Raw genomic sequence first — 22,269 nt, forward strand, 5'->3', positions numbered from 1 at the left:
TTTCTCAAAACAAAAACAAAATGAAACCCTAGATTAAAGCAGGTATTGATGACTTAAGCCTGTAATGCTAGTTATATGGGAAACTGAAAATGGGAGGAATGTAGTTTGAGGCCAGTCTGGGCAGAAAATGTTTTAAGACTTCTTCTTAACCATAAGTAGGGACAGTGTCATATTGCCTGACTGATTATCTGTCATCCAAGGGTATCTAGGAGGCTGAGAACGGGAAGACCTCATTCCAGTCCAGCTCTGTCTCAAAGGAGGGAAGCTGGATGCAGAGGTGCTGGCCTGTGATTTGAGCAACAATGAGAAGGTTCTCTTGGGTAGGAACTGAGATATTATGCTAAACATAGATATTATGAAAAACATAGATGGAGGCATGGTTCAGCAATATAATGCTAGCCTAGCAAGCATGAGGCCCAGATTTCAAACCCTAGTACTGTAAAACAAAAGAAAACAAAACAAAAATAGCAAAAAGGGCTGGAGGCATGGGCTCAAAGTGCCTGCCAAGCAAGGAGGAACCCTGAGTTCAAAACTCCAGAACTGTCTTCCTAAATTGAAACTTTGGAACACTGGAGGATTTAGGCATAGGTTATTATATTCCAAACAAGACTCCAATTTCACAGAGCATTAGAGCAAGAACTGATGAAGGGGATTGGATGAAAAAGTTTCTGTACATCAAAGTTAACAAGAAAATCAAGAGACAATCCACAGAATGAGAGAAATCCTTCATTAGGTATTCAACAAATAATTAATATCTAGAATATACAAAAAGATAAAAAACTAACAGCAAAAGAACATATAACTAAATAATAAAAATTTTAATAATATTCAATTAATATGCAAATGAACAGATAAAGCCACAAAATGAAAAGTCTCCAACTATTTTTCTTCTACCCTAATTTTTGAGCATTTGATATCCAGTTATATGTCATTCTATATTACTTTTTGTTTAATATATTGAGTTTTTTAATAGCTCTGGTTTTTTTCTTTTGTGCCAGTACTGAGGGCTTGAACTCAGTGCCTTGAGCTCTTCCTTGGTTTCTTTGCTCCTGGCTGGTGATTTATCCCTTATAACACATTTCTAGTTCTAGGTTTTTGCTGGCTAATTAGAGATAAGAAGCTACTGGTGTTGCTCAGGCTGGCTTTGAAGCTGTATCCTCAGATCTCATCCTCCTGAGTAGCTAGGATTATAGGCATGATCCACCCGAGCCTGAGTATGTTACTGTTGTAATACATTGCAGCTGCTAAGACTCGCTTCTTTCAAAAAAAAAAGTTAATCTATTTGAGTCATAATTGCACACATTTATGGGCTACATTGGGATGTTTCAATGCACAATGTGTAAATGATCAGATCAGGGCAAATGGTATACCCAGCACTTCAAATATTTATCATTTGTGTTGAGACTATTTGAAACCTACTCTACTATAGGTTATGAAATATGTAAAATATAAATGACAACATTTGCACATCATTGTGCTATAAAATGCCTCAAGTTATTCCTCCTATAGACTGTTACCTTGTACGTGATAACCACTCTCTTTACCTCCCACTTTCATTCTCAGCTTTTAGTAATTCCTAATAAGTCACCTTCTTGTTTGCGATGACATCAAACAGTACTTTTGATAATAACCTCTAATACAAAGCACTTACAGATTAGGAGTAGCAAGTATGACACAACAATGCAGAATCAGATCAAATCATAATTTGCATAAAATAGTATTCTATAAAAGTTTCACAGATAATAAACAACAACATACATTGGACCATGCCTGATGTGCCCAGTTTATTTCCATTTGTTTGGGAAGAAGCTTCTCGCTGAGGTACTGCAATTCTACAAAGGATATAAATAAGATAACCAATCATTATTTTTTTAAAAAGACCCAACTGGAAAACAATCCTAATTGATCTTAGTCTGAATTATTTTAAGTCAACAAATTTATGAAAAGATATAGACTGCTTAATGTTTAAAATACACTTAACAATCATGAAGAATGTCCATACATAATATAATTCAAACCCTGCAGTTGATTTACATATTCTCATAAGCAGTGTATCAAATAAAATGTAAATATCAAATAAAGATGCATGTACTTTCATTCCCTATGATGAGAATTTGAAAACCAATGCAATGGCCTAATTTACATATTTAAATTGTTCAACAATTCTGGAGAACAACTCCTGTTTACCCAACTCCATTTCATAGTGCTTTTGTTCATTCCATAACACTTTAGATTTTGCCTCGTTAATTCCTATTCATCCTTCCAAAATTAGCTCACTAGTTATTTGCTATCAAGAAGGCCCCTGTCCTCTGCAGTAAAGGCCAACTGTTCCTTGTGTATGTTAGCATAGCACCATGAATAAACTTCTATCAGAGCCTGCTTCATGCACCTTTAAGTCCGTATCATCTGAAACACTATTGTTTCTACAAAAATATTTGTTCTGGGATATACATATCATAGCTGTTCAGGAACTGTTCAATGAACTGAAATGGAAGTGAAGATGTATATCTTATTTTGAAATGAAAAAGAATTGTGCTTTCATAAGGAAGTCTTCTGATCTGATGAGCTTTGAACAATAGTTCAGTAATGTATTTTTCCCTTACTGTTCCATTTCCAAATTTAAAGGTCTAATATGAGCCAGAAATGTTGTATTACAAATGCCATGTCATCTTGATCATATTTTATCGAGAATTTTCTCTTACAATGGATTCTTTTTTAATGGGATTTTAAATTCTGATGGTTATTAATGAATGAAAGCATCAGTATCCATACAGGATGAAAGCATATTTTGTTGATAAAATTCTGGCAAATTAAGCCATATTTTATAGCAGATGATGCAAACACAATTTTCCATAAACAGAATGTAAAGTAGGGGAAATTTAAATAACAAAAGTAAATATTTCTGTGAAGCCATTCAGTTTGCTGTGCTCTATGATAGCAGATCTAACAAGCTAGTATATAGTTTCTTACTGGGAAGTGAGATTCTATGGTAAGAAATATCTAGAAATGTGGATGTGGCTGTGAAATTAGATATTAAGTCAAAGCTGAAAGAATTCTGAAGGGAAGAATAGAAAAGGTCTAGATTTCCTTGAAGTTACTGCTGGTAGTAATATAAACTTTAAAGGAGAACATGGTTAGGGCTTCAAAAGAAAATAGAATTGCAATGAAAGCTTCTAAGCTTCCATCGTCTTAGACAATACTTGTCATGTACAGAATGCTAGAAATACAGGGTTGAGAAAGGAGCTTCAAGGGTTCAGAGTTCAGGGCTCAGTGTTCAATGAGGTGTGTTACTGGAAAGGTGATCCTTATATGGTGACAGAGCACTCAGTCACATTGTGCTATGGATGACGAGTTGGACTTGGAAGTGATACACCTGAATATTTAGCTGAAGAAATTTCTAAGCCAAGTTTTGAAGGCATGGCTTGTTTCTCCTTGCTGTTTATACTACAATGTAAAAAGAGAGATCAGTTGAAGTGAGACTTGTTAGGCAAAAAGGGATGTGAAAATTTAGAAAAGTGTTCGTCTATCATTATTACAAAAAATGAGAAAGCTTGCTCTGAAGAGATCCCCAAAGAGGTGGCTAGAAAATCATTAGGTAAGATTTGGCTTTTCATCACTGATCCATCAAATCATCAAAGGACAGTGGCTGCCAGTCTGGATCACAGGGGGTATATATAAGACAGGATGAAATAAAGGAAGGTTGTCAAACTTCTGAGTTTCTATAGGCAGGAAAGGAGCTGCCAGAGCTCTTTGGCTGCAAATATGTGTTATTCTTTAAGAAATGGGAAGAATAACCCTGACAGTGGCAGCAACACTTTTCCAATTGCAGAGGGTTCCAGAGTATAGGACCACATGCAGGGCTGAGTGAGTGGGATATGATGGGCTTGGTGTACATACATACATTTGAGCTAGAGAGGATAATTCCAAACATTAAAAATGGAATGAGTTAATTCCTAGGTATTTTATTTTTTGTGGGGCTATTATGAATGGAGTTGCTTTCCCGATTTCTGCTTTCACTGTATTTGATGTCAATATAATTTGTGGAGAGGAAGGAAAAAAACAAATCGTTTAAATAGGGATACAAGTGGACCCATTGCAACAATGAGATGTACAAGTCGTTATGTCGAAAAACGAACTTTACATCTTTGGCGGGGGGGGGGGGGGGCGGCAAGGGTGAGGATATGGGAAGGGGTGGATGGGAAGGGAAAACAAAGGAGGAGGCAACAATGCTTGATAAGAAATGTACTCATTATTTTGCCCATGTAATTGTAACCTCTCTATACGGTATTTTCACAATAAAAATTTAAAAAAATATTAAAAAATGGAATGATTTGTCTCTGCTAGATTTTGGAGCTGCTTGTGGCTCATGATTCTTTTTCCTCTAAGGATGAATCACCTGGATTTTTGTTCATCTGTGAATCAGATACTATTTAGATAAGCTCCTGGAGCAGAGTTGACACTGGTGTGGGTCAAAACTTTTAAGGCTGTTGTGATGGAGTGAATGTATTTTTGGGGAGCTAGGAGACAAACTGTTAAGGATTAAATTATGCCTCCCCCCTCAATTCATTTGATGAAGTCCTAATCCTGAGTACCTTATTTGGATGTGACCTTATTTGGAGCTAGGTAATTGAAGATGTGATTGGTTAAGGGATGATGAGCTCATATTGGTGTAGGGTGGGTCTGGAATTCAGTTTGACTTATAAAAAGGGGAAATGTAGAGACAGACACATATACAGGGAGAACTTCATGGAAACATGAAGGCAGACAGATATTGATTTGATTGGTACAAATTAAGAAATGCCAAAGTTTATCAGCAAACTAACAGAAGCTGGGAAGGATAGCATGAAACATTCATGTTTTGCATCTATGTACTTAAAGCATGTAACTTACAGTTTGCCACATGGGGCTTGAAGAATTCTTTTCTTCTTGCTAGGACTCAAACTTGTAGATGTAGTTTGAAAATTCTGAGAACGTGCCAGCCTACCCCTTCCATGCTGTTTACCTCTTACTTCCTCATTATGACTTTGTTCTGGAGCTGCTTGAGATGGTGAAGGTTGGCTAATTTTCTAAAACCAACAATTTAGAGAGAACATTTAAAAACAAATTTACAAAAAAAGCATTTCTATTTTATTAGATTCTATAATTATAGTTTATCAAATTTCAAATAATTTTATGAATTTGTCAAACTTTTGCAATCATGATTTTTGGTGATTCTTTTTGGCAATTCTTTCATGCAGGAAGCTCACTATAGTATCTGAACTTAGGGCTTTTGTAGGGTAAGGTTTCTCACATTTTGCTCATGGCTTGGACTACAATGTTCCTACTAAGCTTCCTGTGTTGCTAGGATCACAAGTGTATCCTACCATGCCCAGTTTTTTTTTTTTTGTGGTTGGTATGGTGGGGGGGGGGTCTCATGAACTTTTTGCCTGGGTTGGTCTTGAACTGTGAGCTGTCCAATCTTCACTTCCTTAGAAGCTGGCATTATAGGCATGAACCATTGTACCCAGCCATGACATTGTTTTTATACAGATGATCAAGCCATCTATTTGGTATTAAATGTTTTAAAGAGGAAGATAAATATTTCTTCTTATACTAGTATAAATAAAATCACATTAAGCATATAGTTTACATAGAAATAGTAATAATCCTAGATATGGCTTTTAAAGAGATGAACTCAAGGGAAAAACCAACTTGTCTTCATTTTGCCTAGTTTTCAGAACTGGCCTTTTACTAGACTATTTTTGTTACAAGAGTTAGTGCTGTCTCTTATAGAACCTACTATACCATATTTAGAGGCAAAAATCTCTGCAGAAGCTTTCTTGTTATTCTGGCCTAGATAAAAGTTAAACAAAGGAGGAGGCTGCAATGCTTGGTAAGAAATGTATGCATTATCCTGCCAATGTAATTGTAACCCCTCTGTACAGTATGTTCTCAAATAAAATAAAATAAAATTAAAAAAAAAAGAAAATGACTGAGTCATATATAACACCAGGAAGTTTAAGATATTCATGATAGGCTCAAAAGTTTTGCAGAAAACTAGGACAAGGTTTAAGGGTCTTGGGGAATGTTAGAGATTGTGATTAATGCTTCTATCTGCCTCAAAATTAAGTTACAGAGAAAGGAAAGAAACATAAATAAGGTTTCTCTTAGGTTGACATCAGTGACAGTTAATACATATTGTACAAGTTATCAATAATAATTATGATAACAAACTTCCAGAGATGTATTCTAGTTTTCTGGCATCATACCAGAGGTGTTACCAGTGCTGAGGTGCTTTTATTCGCATAGCTATGGGGGATGTACTTTATAGCAGTAATTATTCCTTGAATGGCAATGCGCTTTTGTTCCCTGTATTGCAAGTCTTCTATCACCTTCTTCACTTCACTTATAGCCGTCAAAAGTGAGTCAACTGAAAAATAAAATAAAATAAAAAAAATAAAACAATAAAAAAATAAAAAAAGAGTGAGTCAACTGAAAGAGAATATTTCCCAAGAATCTGTAAGTTTTTAAAGAATTAAAAATGGAAAAATAAGAATTAGATTTGCAATGTCATTTTGCATGGAATCACAAACTGCTATATTAAATCTCTGAGACTGTGTGTTATATTTGAGATACTCTTGTATAAGTTTTCTACAATGGACAAACTAGTCATCACTTAAACCTGTGATATAGGCTTCTGGTGTGAAGTCTTCATTTGTAGGAGGAATTTTCAAAGTGATAATTTAGATGTCATATTTCAAGCAATAAAGTATTCCTAGTCACTGTACAGAAGAAAATATATTTTAATTATTTCATCCATATACAACATAGTGCTAACATTAGATCATACAAAAGGATGCCAATCTTTAGGTGCTGTCAGCATTTCAATGTTTATTTTTCCCCAAACTGAGCAATTATTTCATCCCTTAGAAAGAAGGACATGAGCTGGGTGCCAGTGGCTCATGCCTATAATCCTAGCTACTCAGGAGGCTGAGATCTGAGGATCTCGGTTCAAAGCCAGCCCAGGAAGGAAAAGTCTGTGAGACTCTTATCTCCAATAAACCACTCAAAACCAGAAGTGGGACTGTGTGGTAGAGCGCTCGCCTTGAGCTGAAGAGCTGAGGGACAGTACCTAGGCCCAGGGTTCAAGCCCCACGATCGACAAAAAAAAAAAAAAAAAGGACATGCTCTTTCTAATCTTTTTAATCATCATATGCTTCAAAGTAAATTAATGTTAGGCTTCTTATCAATACTTCAGTTCTAAATCCAGCATCTTGTTCACTTTTATATCTCTTTTGGATAGTATTAGGGTTTGAACTCAGAACTTCAGAGTTGCTATATAGGTTTCCTACCACTTGAGCCATAGCTCTAGTCCTTTTTGCTCTGGCTATTTTTGAGATTGGGTCTGGCATTTCCTCTGGCCAATCTAGATTATGATCTTCCTATTTCATGCTCCTGCTGTAGCTGCCATGTTAGACATGCATCACTATAGCTGCTATTATTGTTGTTGTTGTTGTTTTCTGATGAGATGAGGTTTGGGGAACTTCTTTGCCAGTGGTTAAGATGAGACCTAAAGAACCTCCTCCCCCCACCAGGGCTTGCCCTCAACAATAATCCTCCTTATGTCAGTCTCTTGAGTAGCTATGATTACATGTCTTAATTATCATGCCCAGGTTCATTTCCTTTTGTAGTACTGGAACTGGGTCCATTTTGTAATTTAAAGTTAGCATTCAATTATGTTATACATTAAAATGTATGTATATATATATATATACACACACACACACACACACACACACACACACACACACACACACATGTACATAACCTATAAGAGTAACACATACAATTGTTAATATCTGCATATGAAATTGCTTAGTCTTAGACTAAAATCTTTAGTCTATATAATGTCATGACTTGAGATTTACCAAGGTCAAATCTGATCTTAATGCATTAAAAATCAATGTATTATCCCAAAACTAGCCATTTCCACATTGCCTCTTTTCTCCCCTTCTAACACAATCAAAATATTAACCATTAGAAGGCACAATATGTTTAGTTTTGTCTACCGTAGGACAAAATTATTGTATAGTGTGTATTGTTATGGGCTCATTCCTGTAGAAGGAAAGGATCAAGCCAACGACGTGAGCATTTTACTATATGTATAGTATACAAATGCATCATGTGGACATCGGCAAGTCCATCAGTACCTTTAGAAGAACAACTATACTTGGAAAATGTTGATGGTACTGGTGGATAGGGGTAGTATCCACCAATAACAGCATTCTTCAGTTTCTCAGAATCAGTCTTTGTTTTAACCCATTGAATGAAGTTTTTAACTTTAGCTTCATAGGCATATGGCTGGCCTCTCTGACCTACAAGCACAAAAGAAGAGAAAGAAAAAGCTCACTATAACAAATTGCATGGACTTGTTTTATATAAAAATTTCATATTAAAACAATCTTTCATATCAACGAGAAAAAAGTCAAGTTCATTTATTCACTATGTAGTATGTAATTTTCCAATGATAGCAAACATATCCTAAGGTAGTCAAACATATTAGAACTTAACTGGACTAAACTGCACCTATCTACAAGATGCTAAAAACACAGAGGAAAAACAAAACTAATAATCTTTCTCCTAATTATCCAGAGGATAGGCACCATGTGAAAAATAACCTGAGTTTTAGAACACTCAAGAGCATAGTATCGTGTAAGAACTATACTAGATCCATGAGCTCACTACTTAAATTTGAGATATTTTTTTTGTGCCAGTCTCAGGACTTGAACTCAGGGCTAGTTGCTGTCCCTGAGGTATTTTTTTTACTCAAGGCTAGTGCTCTACCACTTGAGCCACAGCTCCAACTTCTGGCCTTTTGGTGTTTAGTTGGAGACTAAAGTTTCACAGACAATGCCTGGGCTAGCTTTGAATAAAGATCCTCCCATCTCAATCTCCTGAGTAGCTAGCATTATATGTATGAGCCACTGGCACATGGCTAAATTTGCATTTTTGATGTTTATGTAAAAGTGGTATATTTGTATTAGATATTTTTAATGTTGATAAAGACAGGTATCAATCAAAATATACGAAGCAATTTTCCTAGAATTCTTCTCTGGACAGATTTCTCAATTGCCAATACCTCATTACATATAATATCCTAATTTTTTCAACTTGGAAGTTTTGTCTTATTGTTTTAAAAGGAAATAGAGAAAGTTTGGTTTTAGAATTCTAGTAGATAAAAAATCTGCAGATGTTCAAGTACGGTATATAAAATGTCATAATATTTGCAGGTAGTTGCTGGGCGCTGGTGGCTCATGCCTGTAATCCTAGCTACTCAGGAGGCTGAGATCTGAGGATCGTGGTTCAAAGCCAGCCTGGGCAGGAGAGACCGTGAGACTCCTATCTCAAATAAACCACCAGAAAACTGGAAGTGGCGCTGTAGCTCAAGTGGTAGAGTGCTCGCCTTGAGCTGAAGAGCTGAAGGACAGCACCCAGGCCCAGAGTTCAAGCCCCACGACCGACAAAAAAAAAAAAAAAAATTTGCAGGTAGCCAATGCATATCCTTCTTATATTTTAAGTGATCTTTAGAATAATTGTAAGACCTAATAAAATACAAATGTTACATAAACAGTTTGCTTAAGGAATTAATGATGACAAAAATACATAGCACCGACATATTTTTCAATTTTTTTAAATCTTTGGTTGGTTGAGTTTATGGATCATAGTCCACAGATACAGAGGGACTACTTACTAACAGACAAGTAGTGAGATTTTGTTATACAAATACAATCTGAGATCTTGGGGCCGACACAACACTTTAAAAAATTTTAGTACAATTAGAAAATAATTTTAACAGAACCCATCTTGTGGTGTTGAAACTGATAGCTTTCAATCTCCCAAGCAATTTATTATTATCTACACTCTGCATCACCCAGTAAATAAAGTTAACCAAGGACATAAATGCAATTCCCTAATTCCCTTGGTCAACAGTAATCTAGAAGCCATATACTTCATAGGTCAAATATTCTTTGTTAAAAAATGTATAGTTATAGTGAGAACAAATAAAATTAACTTACAGTTGAATAATATAATGTAAAAGCAAGTATGTGTTAAAGGGTTCTAGTAAAAGGGCATTATATTACATCTTCAATAAACAAAAATACTCACCAGTAAGGAACACTCGGCTCTCATTTGTAGTGGTGAGGTAAAGCAGTCTAGGTACTACATTGTTATTTCTGACAACTCTCAACTGTGTACACATAAAATAAGCCACTGTCAAAAATGAAAACATTTATGAAATTACTTTTGCTTTTTGAAGAGTACATACCATGATAAATGTATAACATAATGCTTCTCAAACTTTCACAAACATCAGAATAACATATGATTGTTGTTAATATGCAAATTCAGAGTCAATTGGTCTAGAATAGGGCCTGAGATTCTGTATTCCTAGTAAGTCCTCTGTGCTACCTGTGCTGCTTTTCCTCTCACCACACTTGAAGCAACAGGGATCATGTTTCTGCTGCTGTTGTTTTTTTATCAGAAGCCTTTTCTTTGGAAAGCAAAGGAGCTGGATAAAATAAAAGTCGTTTTCTTGTTGCATAAATGAAGACTTCTGGCATTTTGCTGGTTATCTGGAGATAAAATTCTCTGGGGTATGTCTGCTTAGGCTGGCTTGAAACCAACTAGGATTACAGGCAAGAGACACTGGTGCCCAACCTGCCAAATCATTCTAATGGGACATATAACTGAAGAAAGCTGTTTCTCCATGATAATTTCACTAATAGTTTCTGAAAGATTGAGTACAACCTAACATTGAACTCCAAGCTACTATGAATCCTTCTGTCATATAGCACTATAGATTATTAGGTTTTATTCATGTAAATATTTTATATTTCTCATGTATATATGTCAATTAGAAGTGAAGGCTCAATGACAGGGCTTTTGTAATCTATTTCCTTCATCTTGCCACCCTACTTGATAAGTTACAAAGACTCCCTCAAGATAAGATTATATCTGTAGACTTCAACTACTTTTAAAAACTACCAACTGGCCAGGCACCGCTGGCTCATGCCTGTAATCCTAGCTACTCAGGAGGCTGAGATCTGAGGATTGAGGTTCAAAGCCAGTCCCAGCAGGAAAGTCCATGAGACTCCAATCTCCAATAAACCACTAGAAATCCAGAAGTGGCGCTGTGGCTCAAGCGGTAGAGTGTTCGCCTTGAGCTAAAGAACGCAGGGACAGCGCCCAAGCCCAGAGTTCAAGCCCCACGACCAACCAAAAAAACAAAAAAACAAAAAAAAACAAACAAAAGCAAAACCCAAAAAACTATCAACTGCATTTACTTACCTACCTATTAAGTTATTTCATTATTTAAGTACCATAACAACATTTTTTTTACTTCATCTGTTCAAATAATTATAAATGAGGAAATAAAAAGAACTAAATATAAATTTATGAAACTTCACCAAAGTAGGTTTTCACTTGAGAACAAAAATTTCTCCAGAGGATAACTATAATTTATTTGCTTTCTCGCCCCCCCATATATATATAAAGATCTATATATGTATATGTTACTATGTATATGTTACTAGATCTTTATTCTATAGCAATGAAGACAAGGAAAACCTGTCCAAATTCTAGAAAGCTTTTCATTTGTATTGTTTCCTTTGAAAAAACTACACAAACATGAATATTAAAGAAACTTCTAAAATCTGTTAAGAGAATGCATCTTAATTTGTGCTCTTTCCCAGCTACTGAGTGCTTGCCTACCAAGCTACAGACCCTGAGTTCAAACCCAGTGCCACCAAAAAATAAAAGATATATTTCACATTATCATAAGAAATAGAAAATGTTGGAAATGTTCCTGTGAGAAGTCCTTACTCCAAACTTAGGTTAAACAGAGAGTTGAATAATATGGCTACAAGGGAAAAGGATTTGGCCATAAAATCCTCCTGAAGTGTGGTAACTTAAATATCAGCAGAAATCATGACTGCCAATTATTTTTATCCCCAGAAAAGTCACAGCCCATTGACCTTGGAAACACATACCTTGGTTATAGTCAAAACTCTCTTTCCCAAAGTTGGGATAAGGTTCTGTAATATTTAGATATATTAATAAAATGTTCTCGAAGCAGAGCTATGTAATACTATTTTGCATAGAGAATAAAGGCAGCAGAACAGTAGTTTTTATAGTCTCTAGGTCTCTAGTTTTCTGCAATCTCTATCTTAATGCTAGTTAAAAAATTAGAAGTGGTAAATATGGGAACATTCCCTAATGTCATACAGAAAAAATAAGTATATCATATATAAAATAGCTTTATGTTCTGATTTTGAACAAGAAAATACTAAAATTGTTGAAAGTATTAAATATACTTTTCTTCTTATCATGATACTAACCTGTTCTATGAAATACATAATAGGGCATCCATAAAGTATTTTCCAACAGAACTGGTAGGAAAATACCTTTATAGATGAATGAATACATGGGAAAAGTCAAACCCAAAGTAAGCAGCCTAATATTAATTTAATATCCAAATAGAATCACAACATTCCCATTATTTAATTACATGGTCTGTTAATCCTTTTTCAATTAGTGCTATTTTAGTGAAGGGTTTGATATTGAATTTCCAAATGGATATCAAAGGAATCGACAGCCAGTGTTTTAGTTACACTGAATCTTAAGCATTTTTTGTGTGACAGTAATGGGGCTTGAACTCAGGACCTCAAGCTCTTACTCTGCTTTTTGCACAGGGTTGCCACTCTACTACTTCTGACTTTTTGCTCTCTAATTGGAGATAAGAGTCTCCCAGACTTTCCTGCCAAAGTTGGCTTAAAATCAAAATCCTCAGATCTCATCCTCCTGAGTAGCTAGGATTCTAGCCTTGAGCCATTAATGCCTGGTTCTTAAAGCATTTTTAATATGTGAAATTCTAACAATGAGAATGAATAGGGACATCTGTTTTCTGAAAATACTGACTTAAATCCCAAGATAACTCTTGAATAGACAAGAAGCAGGTAGTTAATATCTGTAATGATAATATGATATTAATATAGAAAAGATTTAAATGTGTTTTCAGACTGTTTGCTAATTCATATCATGCCACATCTGCAAATCAACTTATTCTACTATTTTTAAAGCTAAGACTCCTTGTTCTCGAAATAAAGATGAAAGTATTAAGAAATGAGTACTTGGGTAAATATTTTCAAAGATTTCTGGCTGAGATGTAGAAAAGAGTTCCACTATAAATGGTTGTTCTGAAGTTCCATCAGCAATGTGAATCCAGCGATATGACCAAAAATCTTCATGTTTTTCTGGATGGAGAGAATATTAAAATAAATTAATGATGATATGCATATGAACACAAGAGTGTTTGCTAAAATACTTTTTCCAGTTCCATTTTAAAAGTTTACCTCTCTTTTTTGACCGCTGGACCCTTCCTACGAAAGATAAAATGCCAATCACATCACAGATATAATTTCTTGGCTTATCTTCCAGTTCTTTTCTAAAAAAACCAACCAAAATATAAAATAGATATTGCATCTTTAAGCAATGAAAAAAGAATTCTGGTATCATGAGTACAAAATGTGTATCTTTATAACTGCTATAGTTTCATTTGGCACAAATTTTGAGAAAATGATAATGAATTAATTCTTAGTATCCAGCATTTAAAATGAATATTTAATACATTTTATAAGGAAATATTTTACCTGGTGATAAATCGATGATTTAGTTTTGGCAATCCCCATTCTGGTTTCACTTGATATTCTGGAATGATAATTATATTAGTTGGAGGATCTCGAATATTCAGGTTGATTTCTGGAAAAAACATATTAATATTAATATACTTTATACTAAAAATATACACGTGCACATGTGCATATATTATACTAACAGAGTGAACATATTTTGATTTCACCATGCAATTCAAGAACTAAACTATTATCAATGTTAACAAAACTTATCCATGTTGCTGCATGAACTATTTCTTTCTCATTTCCATGATGTAATATGATCACAGTATGGTAAAATATTGTAATTTATTTATCCATTACAGTGTTGACAGATATTTGGATTACTACTAGTAGTAATGGTAAAATATACTTGAGATGAAATTACATTAATATTATACAACAAAACTAAAAAAAATAGGAAGTATATCCAAAGTTGAACTCAAATGATTTTTTTCTTAATGAATATACTCATAAACTAGTCTGCTTATTAAGTTGTATGATTGCTGGAAAATTTTTATAGATGAAACAATTAAAAAGTATATAGTTTCTAACAGCTTTAGCAATGTTTACAGTTTGCCTGATATGACATTCTGCAAATGAATACAAGCAAAACAAATTCACTGAATACTTAACCCATTGAAGAAATTATTTTGATATTTGGATTCACGGGAGAAGGCTGCATCCGGAATGGATAGCTCTTTTTAACAGAATATGCTTGAAGCAGAAGAACTAATCCAGTTCTCAAACTTTTATACCACTGAGGACACAGATCATTCCACATAATTGCTGTAACAGTGCCTGAACAGTCGGCAATTTCCAGAAAACTCTAGAAAAAAAAAGAGTAAAATCATAAACATTTGCTACATCTCTTTTGGCCAGTCCTGGGACTTGAACTCAGAGCCTTGGCACGGTCCCTGAGCTTTTGTGCTCAAGGCTAGTGCTCCATCCCTTGAGCCATAGCTCCATTTCCTGCTTTTTGGTGGCTAATTGGACATAAGTACCTCACAAATTTTCCTGCCCAGACTGACTTCCAACCATAATCCTCAGATCTCAGCCTCATGAGTAGGAAAGATCACAGGCATGAGCCATAGTTACCTGGTACATATTTGCTATGTTTTGTCTTTATAGATGCTATACAACTTATCATATGTGCCAACTTAACCCTGACAGAAAATATCATTCAATTTTAGTGCTTTATTAGTAATTATTTAGTTTCAACTCTGCGAATACTGGTAATTTAAAGGAGAAATTGCTGCAAGATGTACTGAAGACCCAGATGTATGATGGACCTACAGTGTGACTGCAAACTTTGAGGGTTCTGACTCCATTTTCTTTGTATTTGGTTCTCCAATAAGAATACAGTGCTCTATAGGTTAACCACATAATACATGTGTCAAATGTGTAAGTCATATTTTAAACATTTCAAATGAAGATCTTAATACTATTCTTGGTGATGTGAGCCTTTAGAAGGCCTTCATATTTATATGACAAAACTTCAGATAGACATATAACTATATGGACTCAATGCCCTCAGTAGATGTTCTGATTACATTGATTTAGTCCTATCACTATCTGAGACACTGCTATAGATGATATCAGAATACTGAGATGTACTTGAAAATTTATTTTAGTAGAAAGGGGAATGCAAATGTCAATATATATTGTTGCCAAGTATACAGACAAGATAAATTGGATACATTAGAACATTATGCTTTTCTCAGTTTTAAAATAAAAATGGCTCAAGTGATAAATTACCAGCATTGAATGGAAAAGAATGAGGCCCAGAGTTCAACCCCTAGTACCAGTGCAAAGAAAAAGAAAGAAAATTTGAAGAAACAGAAAACTGTGTGTGTAATGTTTCTTGTTTTATAGTATAAAGTGTGAATATGGCATACATAGCCATATGGAATATATAACATATATACATACATGTCATAAGTTGATACATATGCTATGATACCTATATGTATATAGAATATTCATGTAAACTGGTGTATATTAAATTTATATACAAAAAAGGAAAAGAATAAGCTAGGCATGGTGGTGGCTTTAATCCAGCTAACTAGGGGAGTAGATAGGGAGGATCGTGGTTCAAGGCCAATCAGGGAAATAAATTAGCAAATAAGCCACGTATGGTATCACATGCTATATGGAGGTGTAGGTAGGAGGACTTTGATTTGAGGCCAACCCCAGGAAGAAAACATAAAATCTTATCTGAAAAATAACTAAAGGAGAAAGGGTTGGAGGCATGGCTCAAGTGGTACAGCATCTGTGTCACAAGTATGGAGTCCTGAATTTAAATCCTAGCAGTGACCCCACAAGGCATTATGTTTTTAATGCCTTTCTCTGAGAGGTACAATCTTGGATAGTACTGTCCTCTTTACACAGCTTTCTTCATTTGCCCGATTCCCACCAATGAGCATGAATAGATTTTATAATACATTCATAATAAAACACCTAAAATAGTTCTTGACAACATGGGATACTATAGTACAATATTAAGTAAAACATATTAAGCAAACAGATCTCAGCAGCATTATATGGCACAGAGTTTAAATCAATCTTATGATTAGCAGGTTATTAGTGAATAACAAGATGAATGAAGAAGCCAAACTCATTGTACTTAGGTAGTACAAACAACTTCAAGAAGCTTGTACCTGGTGTGACAGCTCATGATTATAATTTTGGCTACTACCAGTGATTAGGATAATCATGATTTGAAGCCAGCCTGAAGAAAAAGTTAGTAAACCCCCATCTTGACCAATAAGTCAAGCATGATATGCACCTGTCATTGCAGCTATGTGGGAGGTATAGACAGAAAGATGGCAGGCACAGCTTTCCTGGGCAAAAATGTGAGAGTATATCGGACAAATAACTGAAGTTATAAAGGCTGAGGTTTTTGGCTCAAGTTTTATTGTTTGCCTAGCAAGTATGAGGTCATGAACTCAGCACCAGTACCTTGTTCCCCTCCCCCCCCAAAAGCTATCTGAAGAGAAGGCAAAAGGAATAGAGGAATCATAATGTCAAGAATGATTATTTTTCTTTTTTACTCGTTGTGTATATGCCAGTACTGGAACTTCACCTCAAGGCTATATATACTTACTTGGCTTTTTTGCTCAGGGATGACACTCTATTATTTGAACTATGCCTCCACTTCTGACACTTTTACTGGCTAGTTGAATATAAGAGCCTTGCAGTTTTGTCTGCCCAGACTTGCTTAGAACCACCATCCTCAGATCTCAGCCTCCTGAGGATCTTATTACAAGCAAGAGCCTCTGAGCCTGTCCACTTGTCTTTCTTTTCTAAATGCGAGGCCAGCAGAGTATATTTATTTGCTGATGCCAAAAGCACAGACAAGAAGGAAAGGCTTAAGTCAAAGAAAAAGGTGTGATGGAGGCCAGAAGGAAAAAAGAACTAAAGACTAATAAAGACTTTTCCCCCCAATCCTGGAGCTTAAGCTCGGAGCCTCATGCTTCCATAAGTGGGTACTCTTACCACTAAGCCACACCTCCAGCTCTAATTTTTTCTGCTGATTCTTTTTTCATACAGTATCTTGCTTCTTGGCCAGGTGTGCTATAGGGCTAGATCCACCTGTTGGGCTTTCTAGCTGTGACAATAGTGGCAGTGCGCCACCTTGTGTGCACTTTGAGAGAGACCCTCCGAGTGAGACCCTCCCCTTCCCGGCCCGCGCCTTTGGGCTGGCCTGCAACTAAGATCCTAGCAAGCTATGCCTTCCAAATAGCAAGCCACCATCACCTGACTTTTTTTTTTTTGTCGGTCGTGATGCCTAAACTCTGTGCGTGGGCGCTGTCCCTCAGCTCTTCAGCTCAAGGCTAGCGCTCTATCATTTGAGCCACAGCACCACTTCCTGCTTTTTCTGCTTATGTGGTGCTGAGGAATCAAACCCAGGGCCTCATGCATGGAAGGCAAGAGCTCTACCACTGAGCTACCTTCCCAGCCCCATCACCTGACTTTTTTTTTTCTTCCTTTTTTTCCCTGAAGTTCTGGGATCAAACCCAGGACCTTGCATATGTTAGGCAAGTTCTCTACCGCTGAGCTACACTCCCAGCTCCCAAGAATTTCATTGTTTTTAATATATTACATAGAAATTTTTATAGCATATACATATACAGACATTTAAAAATTACCAAGTAGAACTCATAAAACATGACTGGCATAATATATGTTACAGCCAGGTAGATAAGTTATAATCAATAAATTTCATCTATAAATATAAGTTAGCATATATTATCATTGCTTGTACCTGGTATGGCTCAGTCACCTTCTTATGAGGTTTCCCATAGTATCGCAGTTTTGATTTATACAAGATCCTCACAAGCAAGGCAGGGAAATATTTTCTTGTACTCCAGGTCATTTCAAGATGAGAAAGAGAAATTAGTTTCAGATCTAGAAAAGTATAAAAATAGAAACAAAATTAGAATTAACATGGGATGCTATGTTCAAAGTTTTGTTTGTAAGGTGAAAAGGGCAGCCTGATCACATCCAGTTCACCTCTTGCCAGCTAAACTGGCTTACCTCCTTCTCACTTATATACTCTCCTAAGTAATAGCAGAGAAATACAGGTAGACTCACCATGGGCCTGGAGCATAGGCAAGTACCTCTATGAAGGTGTCACCCACAACACTGCACTGTATCTCCTCCCACCTTACCAAAATATGTAATTATTTCCTGGAAAACTGGTTTCTAAGTTCACCTGTCAATATTTTCCTACCAATAAGCACTTATTTAGTTATCTTATAGAATCTTTAAGACACATTCCCATACTTTTCTCTCCTGAGTTTTGCTAAACATGCCAGACAACTGTTCTTAGATATTCAATGGCTACCTCTCTCCCCACCCCAAACTCTGCTCAATGCTCACCTTCTCAGTTCCTAACCACTACATTAAAACCAATCTTGGTACTTTACTTCGGCCTCAACCATACTTATTAGAGTTGCTTTTTTCAAAAAAGAAAAGAAAAACAAAACAACAACACAACAACAACAACAAAACCCAGCTCTTACTATCTTCCCATATACTTTAACATTTACGTTAAAATTTTGAATCTCAAACCTTACTCAAGCACAAAAACTGCTTCCATGATTAAGCTGTACTTCTGATTTAATCCTCCTGCGAGTCAAAGGGATTCTTCTGCAAAGCTCTCCATATCTTACTCTCACACTGCACAATCCCAATTTTGAAAATATCAATTGGCAGCAGTTCTAATATTTGTTTCTTTTTGCTATGACTTCCTTCCTTTCCATCTCTATTTACATATGTAGTTAGCATAGGGGCATGAAAACCATATTTACAGGTTTTTTTGTTGTTTATTCATTCATTTACTTATGTATTTATTTTTGTGCTAGTACTTGAAATCAGGGCCTCACACTCTCACTTGTCTTTTGCTCTCAGCTGGTGCTCTACTACTTGAGCCACAACCCATTCCCAGCTTTTTGCTAGTTAACTGGATATGAGCCTTTCTGATTTGTTTTCCCATGCTGGTTTTGAACTTCCATCCTCATTCCTTAGCCTCCCTCATCCAAGTAGTTAGAATTACAGGTGTGAGTAACCAGTACCCAGCATACAGTTTATTTTAATAAGCATTTAAATGGTATGCTACAATTATAGCTATAGTACCATAAAATATACACACAAGTTTTCAGTATTATTAGGATATCAAGTGTAATTTTCCTTCTAGATTCTCCCAAATCATTACTAGCTTAGAATTCTAGGTCCTAATATTCAATATTATGTAATTAAGTGACTTCCTCTTGAATGCAGTTCGAGAAATCCTGGATCCCTTTTGAATTGTCTGCAATGTACACGGTATACTTTGGGTCAACAAAGGCATATATATCTCTTTTATTAGCTGAAATACCTCAAGAGCTACATGATTCTGGAAAAAGGTTCTAAGAGCCAGTGTGTTGGGCATAACAAGGTCAACAGAGTTAGATGTGATCAGATACCTGCCCAGTTAAAATTTCCCCAAGGTTTTTTTTTGGCAGTATTAGGATTTGAACTCAGGGCTTCATGCTTGCTAGACAGGCACTCTACCACCTAAGCCATGCCCCCAGACATTTTTATTCTGGCTATATTGTAGAGATCATCTCACTTTTTGTCTGGAACACAATCCTACTTACACTTCCTACCATATTAGGATATCAGTTGTAAGCTACCATGCCCAAGTTTGGCTTAGCCTGGAACTGCTAATCTTCCTAATTTCAGCTGCCATTAGAGGGATATACCATCATATGCAGATATTGGTTGAGATGGGGGTCTTATCAACTTTTTGCCTGGGCTGGCAATGAACCACAATTTTCCTGATCTATACTTCCTGAGTAGCTAGGGTTATTGGTGTGAGCCATCAGCACTTAGTCAAGTTTGTGTTTTTGACACAAATATGTGTGTGTTTATTTCTTAAATCCAGAAAGAAGTCATATGCTATTTGTACATGTTGATTATCCACAAAGAAATTTGATTTCAAGGAAGTGGTGCTGTGGCTCAAGATGTAGAGCACTCACCTTGAGGTGAAGAGTGCAGGGACAGTGCCCAAGCCCAGAGTTCAAGCCCCACAACCAACCAAAAAAAAGAAAACAAAAAACAAAAAAAAAAAAAAACAAATTTGATTTCAACAGAAGATGTAGACCATATGCAATGGAACAGTTATTCTTAAATATTTTGATCTCAGGGCCTCTTTACATTCTTAAAAACTGCTAATTATCTTGAGGAGCTTCTCTATGGATTATATCATATTTACTATATTATGAACTAAGAAATTAAGCACCAATTAATTTCAAAATAATAATTAACCTAAAATGCATACTAAAAACAACATTCTAAAAAATGACAGTTAAGCAGACACCCTGAAAACATTACATACAGGAAGGAATAGGAGAAACTCTAGGGCTCGCTGGCACAAGCAGAAATTTTCTTAATAAAGACCCAGAAATACAACAAATCAAAGAAAGGTTGAACAAATGGGATTGAATGAAACTGCAGAGCTTCTGCATGGCAAAGGACATAGCAAGCAAGATCAATAGAAAGTCCACAGATTGGGAGAAGATCTTCACTAGCCATACAGCAGACAAGGGCCTCATATCTAAACTTTACTTAGAACTCAAAAAATTCAATCCTCCAAAAACAAATCCTCAAAGAAACAACCACCTCATTAATAAGTGGGCTAAAGTATTTAAAGAGATACTTCTCTGAAGAGGAAATAAGAATGGCTAATAGACACATGAAGAAATGCTTAACTTCCCTGGCCATAAAAGAAATGCAAATCAAAACAGCATTGAGATTCCACCTCACCTCAGTTAGAATGGCTGTAATCAAGAAATCTAATAACAACAGATGCTGGAGAGGATGTGGCCAAAATTGAATACTACTGCACTATTGGTAGGAGTATAAATGCGTTCAACCACTCTGGAAAGCAGTATGGAGGTTCCTCAAAAGACTCTACATAGAGCTCCCCTATGATCCAGCAATCCCACTTTTGGGCATTTACCCAATTGACCAGAAACAAGTACATACTAAAGCTACAAGCAGAACTATGTATATTCACCATAGCTAGGATATGGAATTCTATGCTTTCATTAGAAAGAATGACACTGCCCCATTTCTAAGGAAATGGAAAGACTTGGAAAAAATTATATTAAGTGAAGTAAGCCAGACCCAAAGAAACATAGGTCCCATGGTTTCCCTTATTTGCAATAATTAGTATACGTCTAGGATAATCTTAGCAGATGAGCAGAACAGCTCAATAGCTATGTAAAATGACCATATAAAATGATGCTAAAGGAATGAACTCCAAGACATGGACACAAGAGGTTTTTCTTTGTTGTTGCTGTTTTTTAATGTACTATGTGATTTTTTGTTTCTTTTGTATGTTCTTCCCACTATGGTATATCCCATGTTCTCACTGTGTTTGATTTTGGTACCCTGGTATTTTATATACCTGAATTAGGGAACAATAAAACAGTGAGAAAAAGGACGAGAGGGAACCAATGCAACAACAATATACACAAGACAATATGGTGGAAATGATCTGTACAACTTGGAGAGATTGGGGGGGGGGTGGGAAAGTAGGAGAAAAATGAGGAAGGGTTAATAAGTTTGACAAGAAATGTACTTATTAGCTTACTTATGTAATTGTAATCCCTTTGTATATCATCTTGACAATAAAAATGACTGTTTTCCAAAACAAATATTCAGTGAAGAGAATCATATTATTTTATATTTCTGTGAATCTCTTTAGCTTACTGAGTTAGCTAGATATTCATATCTTCTTCAGAACTTAGTCTATTTCAATGTTACATATCCTGCAAACCTGTAGAAAACTCTGCTGTAACTTGTGATAGAAAAGTAAAGTAAATAATGCCTTAGGATTATTATGAATTTGTTTTCATGTCCTAAATTGTTAATTAAAGTCATGGGAAAAGCCAGTAGGCATATTTGAAGAATATTTTCAGAAGAATAAATCCAAGAAATGTAGAAAGGAATAAAGATAAAAGGTGAAAAAAATGAATTAGAAAACATTATATAGGGTAGAAAACTTGCC

The 22,269-nt window shown here is 35.6% G+C and overlaps 1 protein-coding gene across 1 annotated transcript in view; it reads right to left on the bottom strand.

Moving 5' to 3' along the window:
* The window catches only part of Radx (RPA1 related single stranded DNA binding protein, X-linked), a 52,412-nt gene that overhangs the window by 23,638 nt on the left and 6,505 nt on the right, over positions 1–22,269 (bottom strand). Inside the window, exons 2-11 of the mRNA XM_070038992.1 lie at positions 17,977–18,119; positions 14,346–14,538; positions 13,689–13,797; positions 13,392–13,483; positions 13,170–13,292; positions 10,147–10,251; positions 8,190–8,354; positions 6,249–6,409; positions 4,891–5,066; positions 1,759–1,832 (exon numbers count right to left, since the gene is read on the bottom strand). Of these exons, the coding sequence (XP_069895093.1) occupies positions 1,759–1,832; positions 4,891–5,066; positions 6,249–6,409; positions 8,190–8,354; positions 10,147–10,251; positions 13,170–13,292; positions 13,392–13,483; positions 13,689–13,797; positions 14,346–14,538; positions 17,977–18,119 (1,341 nt within the window). The remainder of the gene's footprint in view (positions 1–1,758; positions 1,833–4,890; positions 5,067–6,248; positions 6,410–8,189; positions 8,355–10,146; positions 10,252–13,169; positions 13,293–13,391; positions 13,484–13,688; positions 13,798–14,345; positions 14,539–17,976; positions 18,120–22,269) is intronic.

The sequence above is a fragment of the Dipodomys merriami genome, unplaced genomic scaffold (genome assembly GCF_024711535.1).
Source record: "Dipodomys merriami isolate MVZ:Mamm:240054 unplaced genomic scaffold, mDipMer1.0.p SCAF_3, whole genome shotgun sequence".
Taxonomy (NCBI): domain Eukaryota; kingdom Metazoa; phylum Chordata; class Mammalia; order Rodentia; family Heteromyidae; genus Dipodomys; species Dipodomys merriami.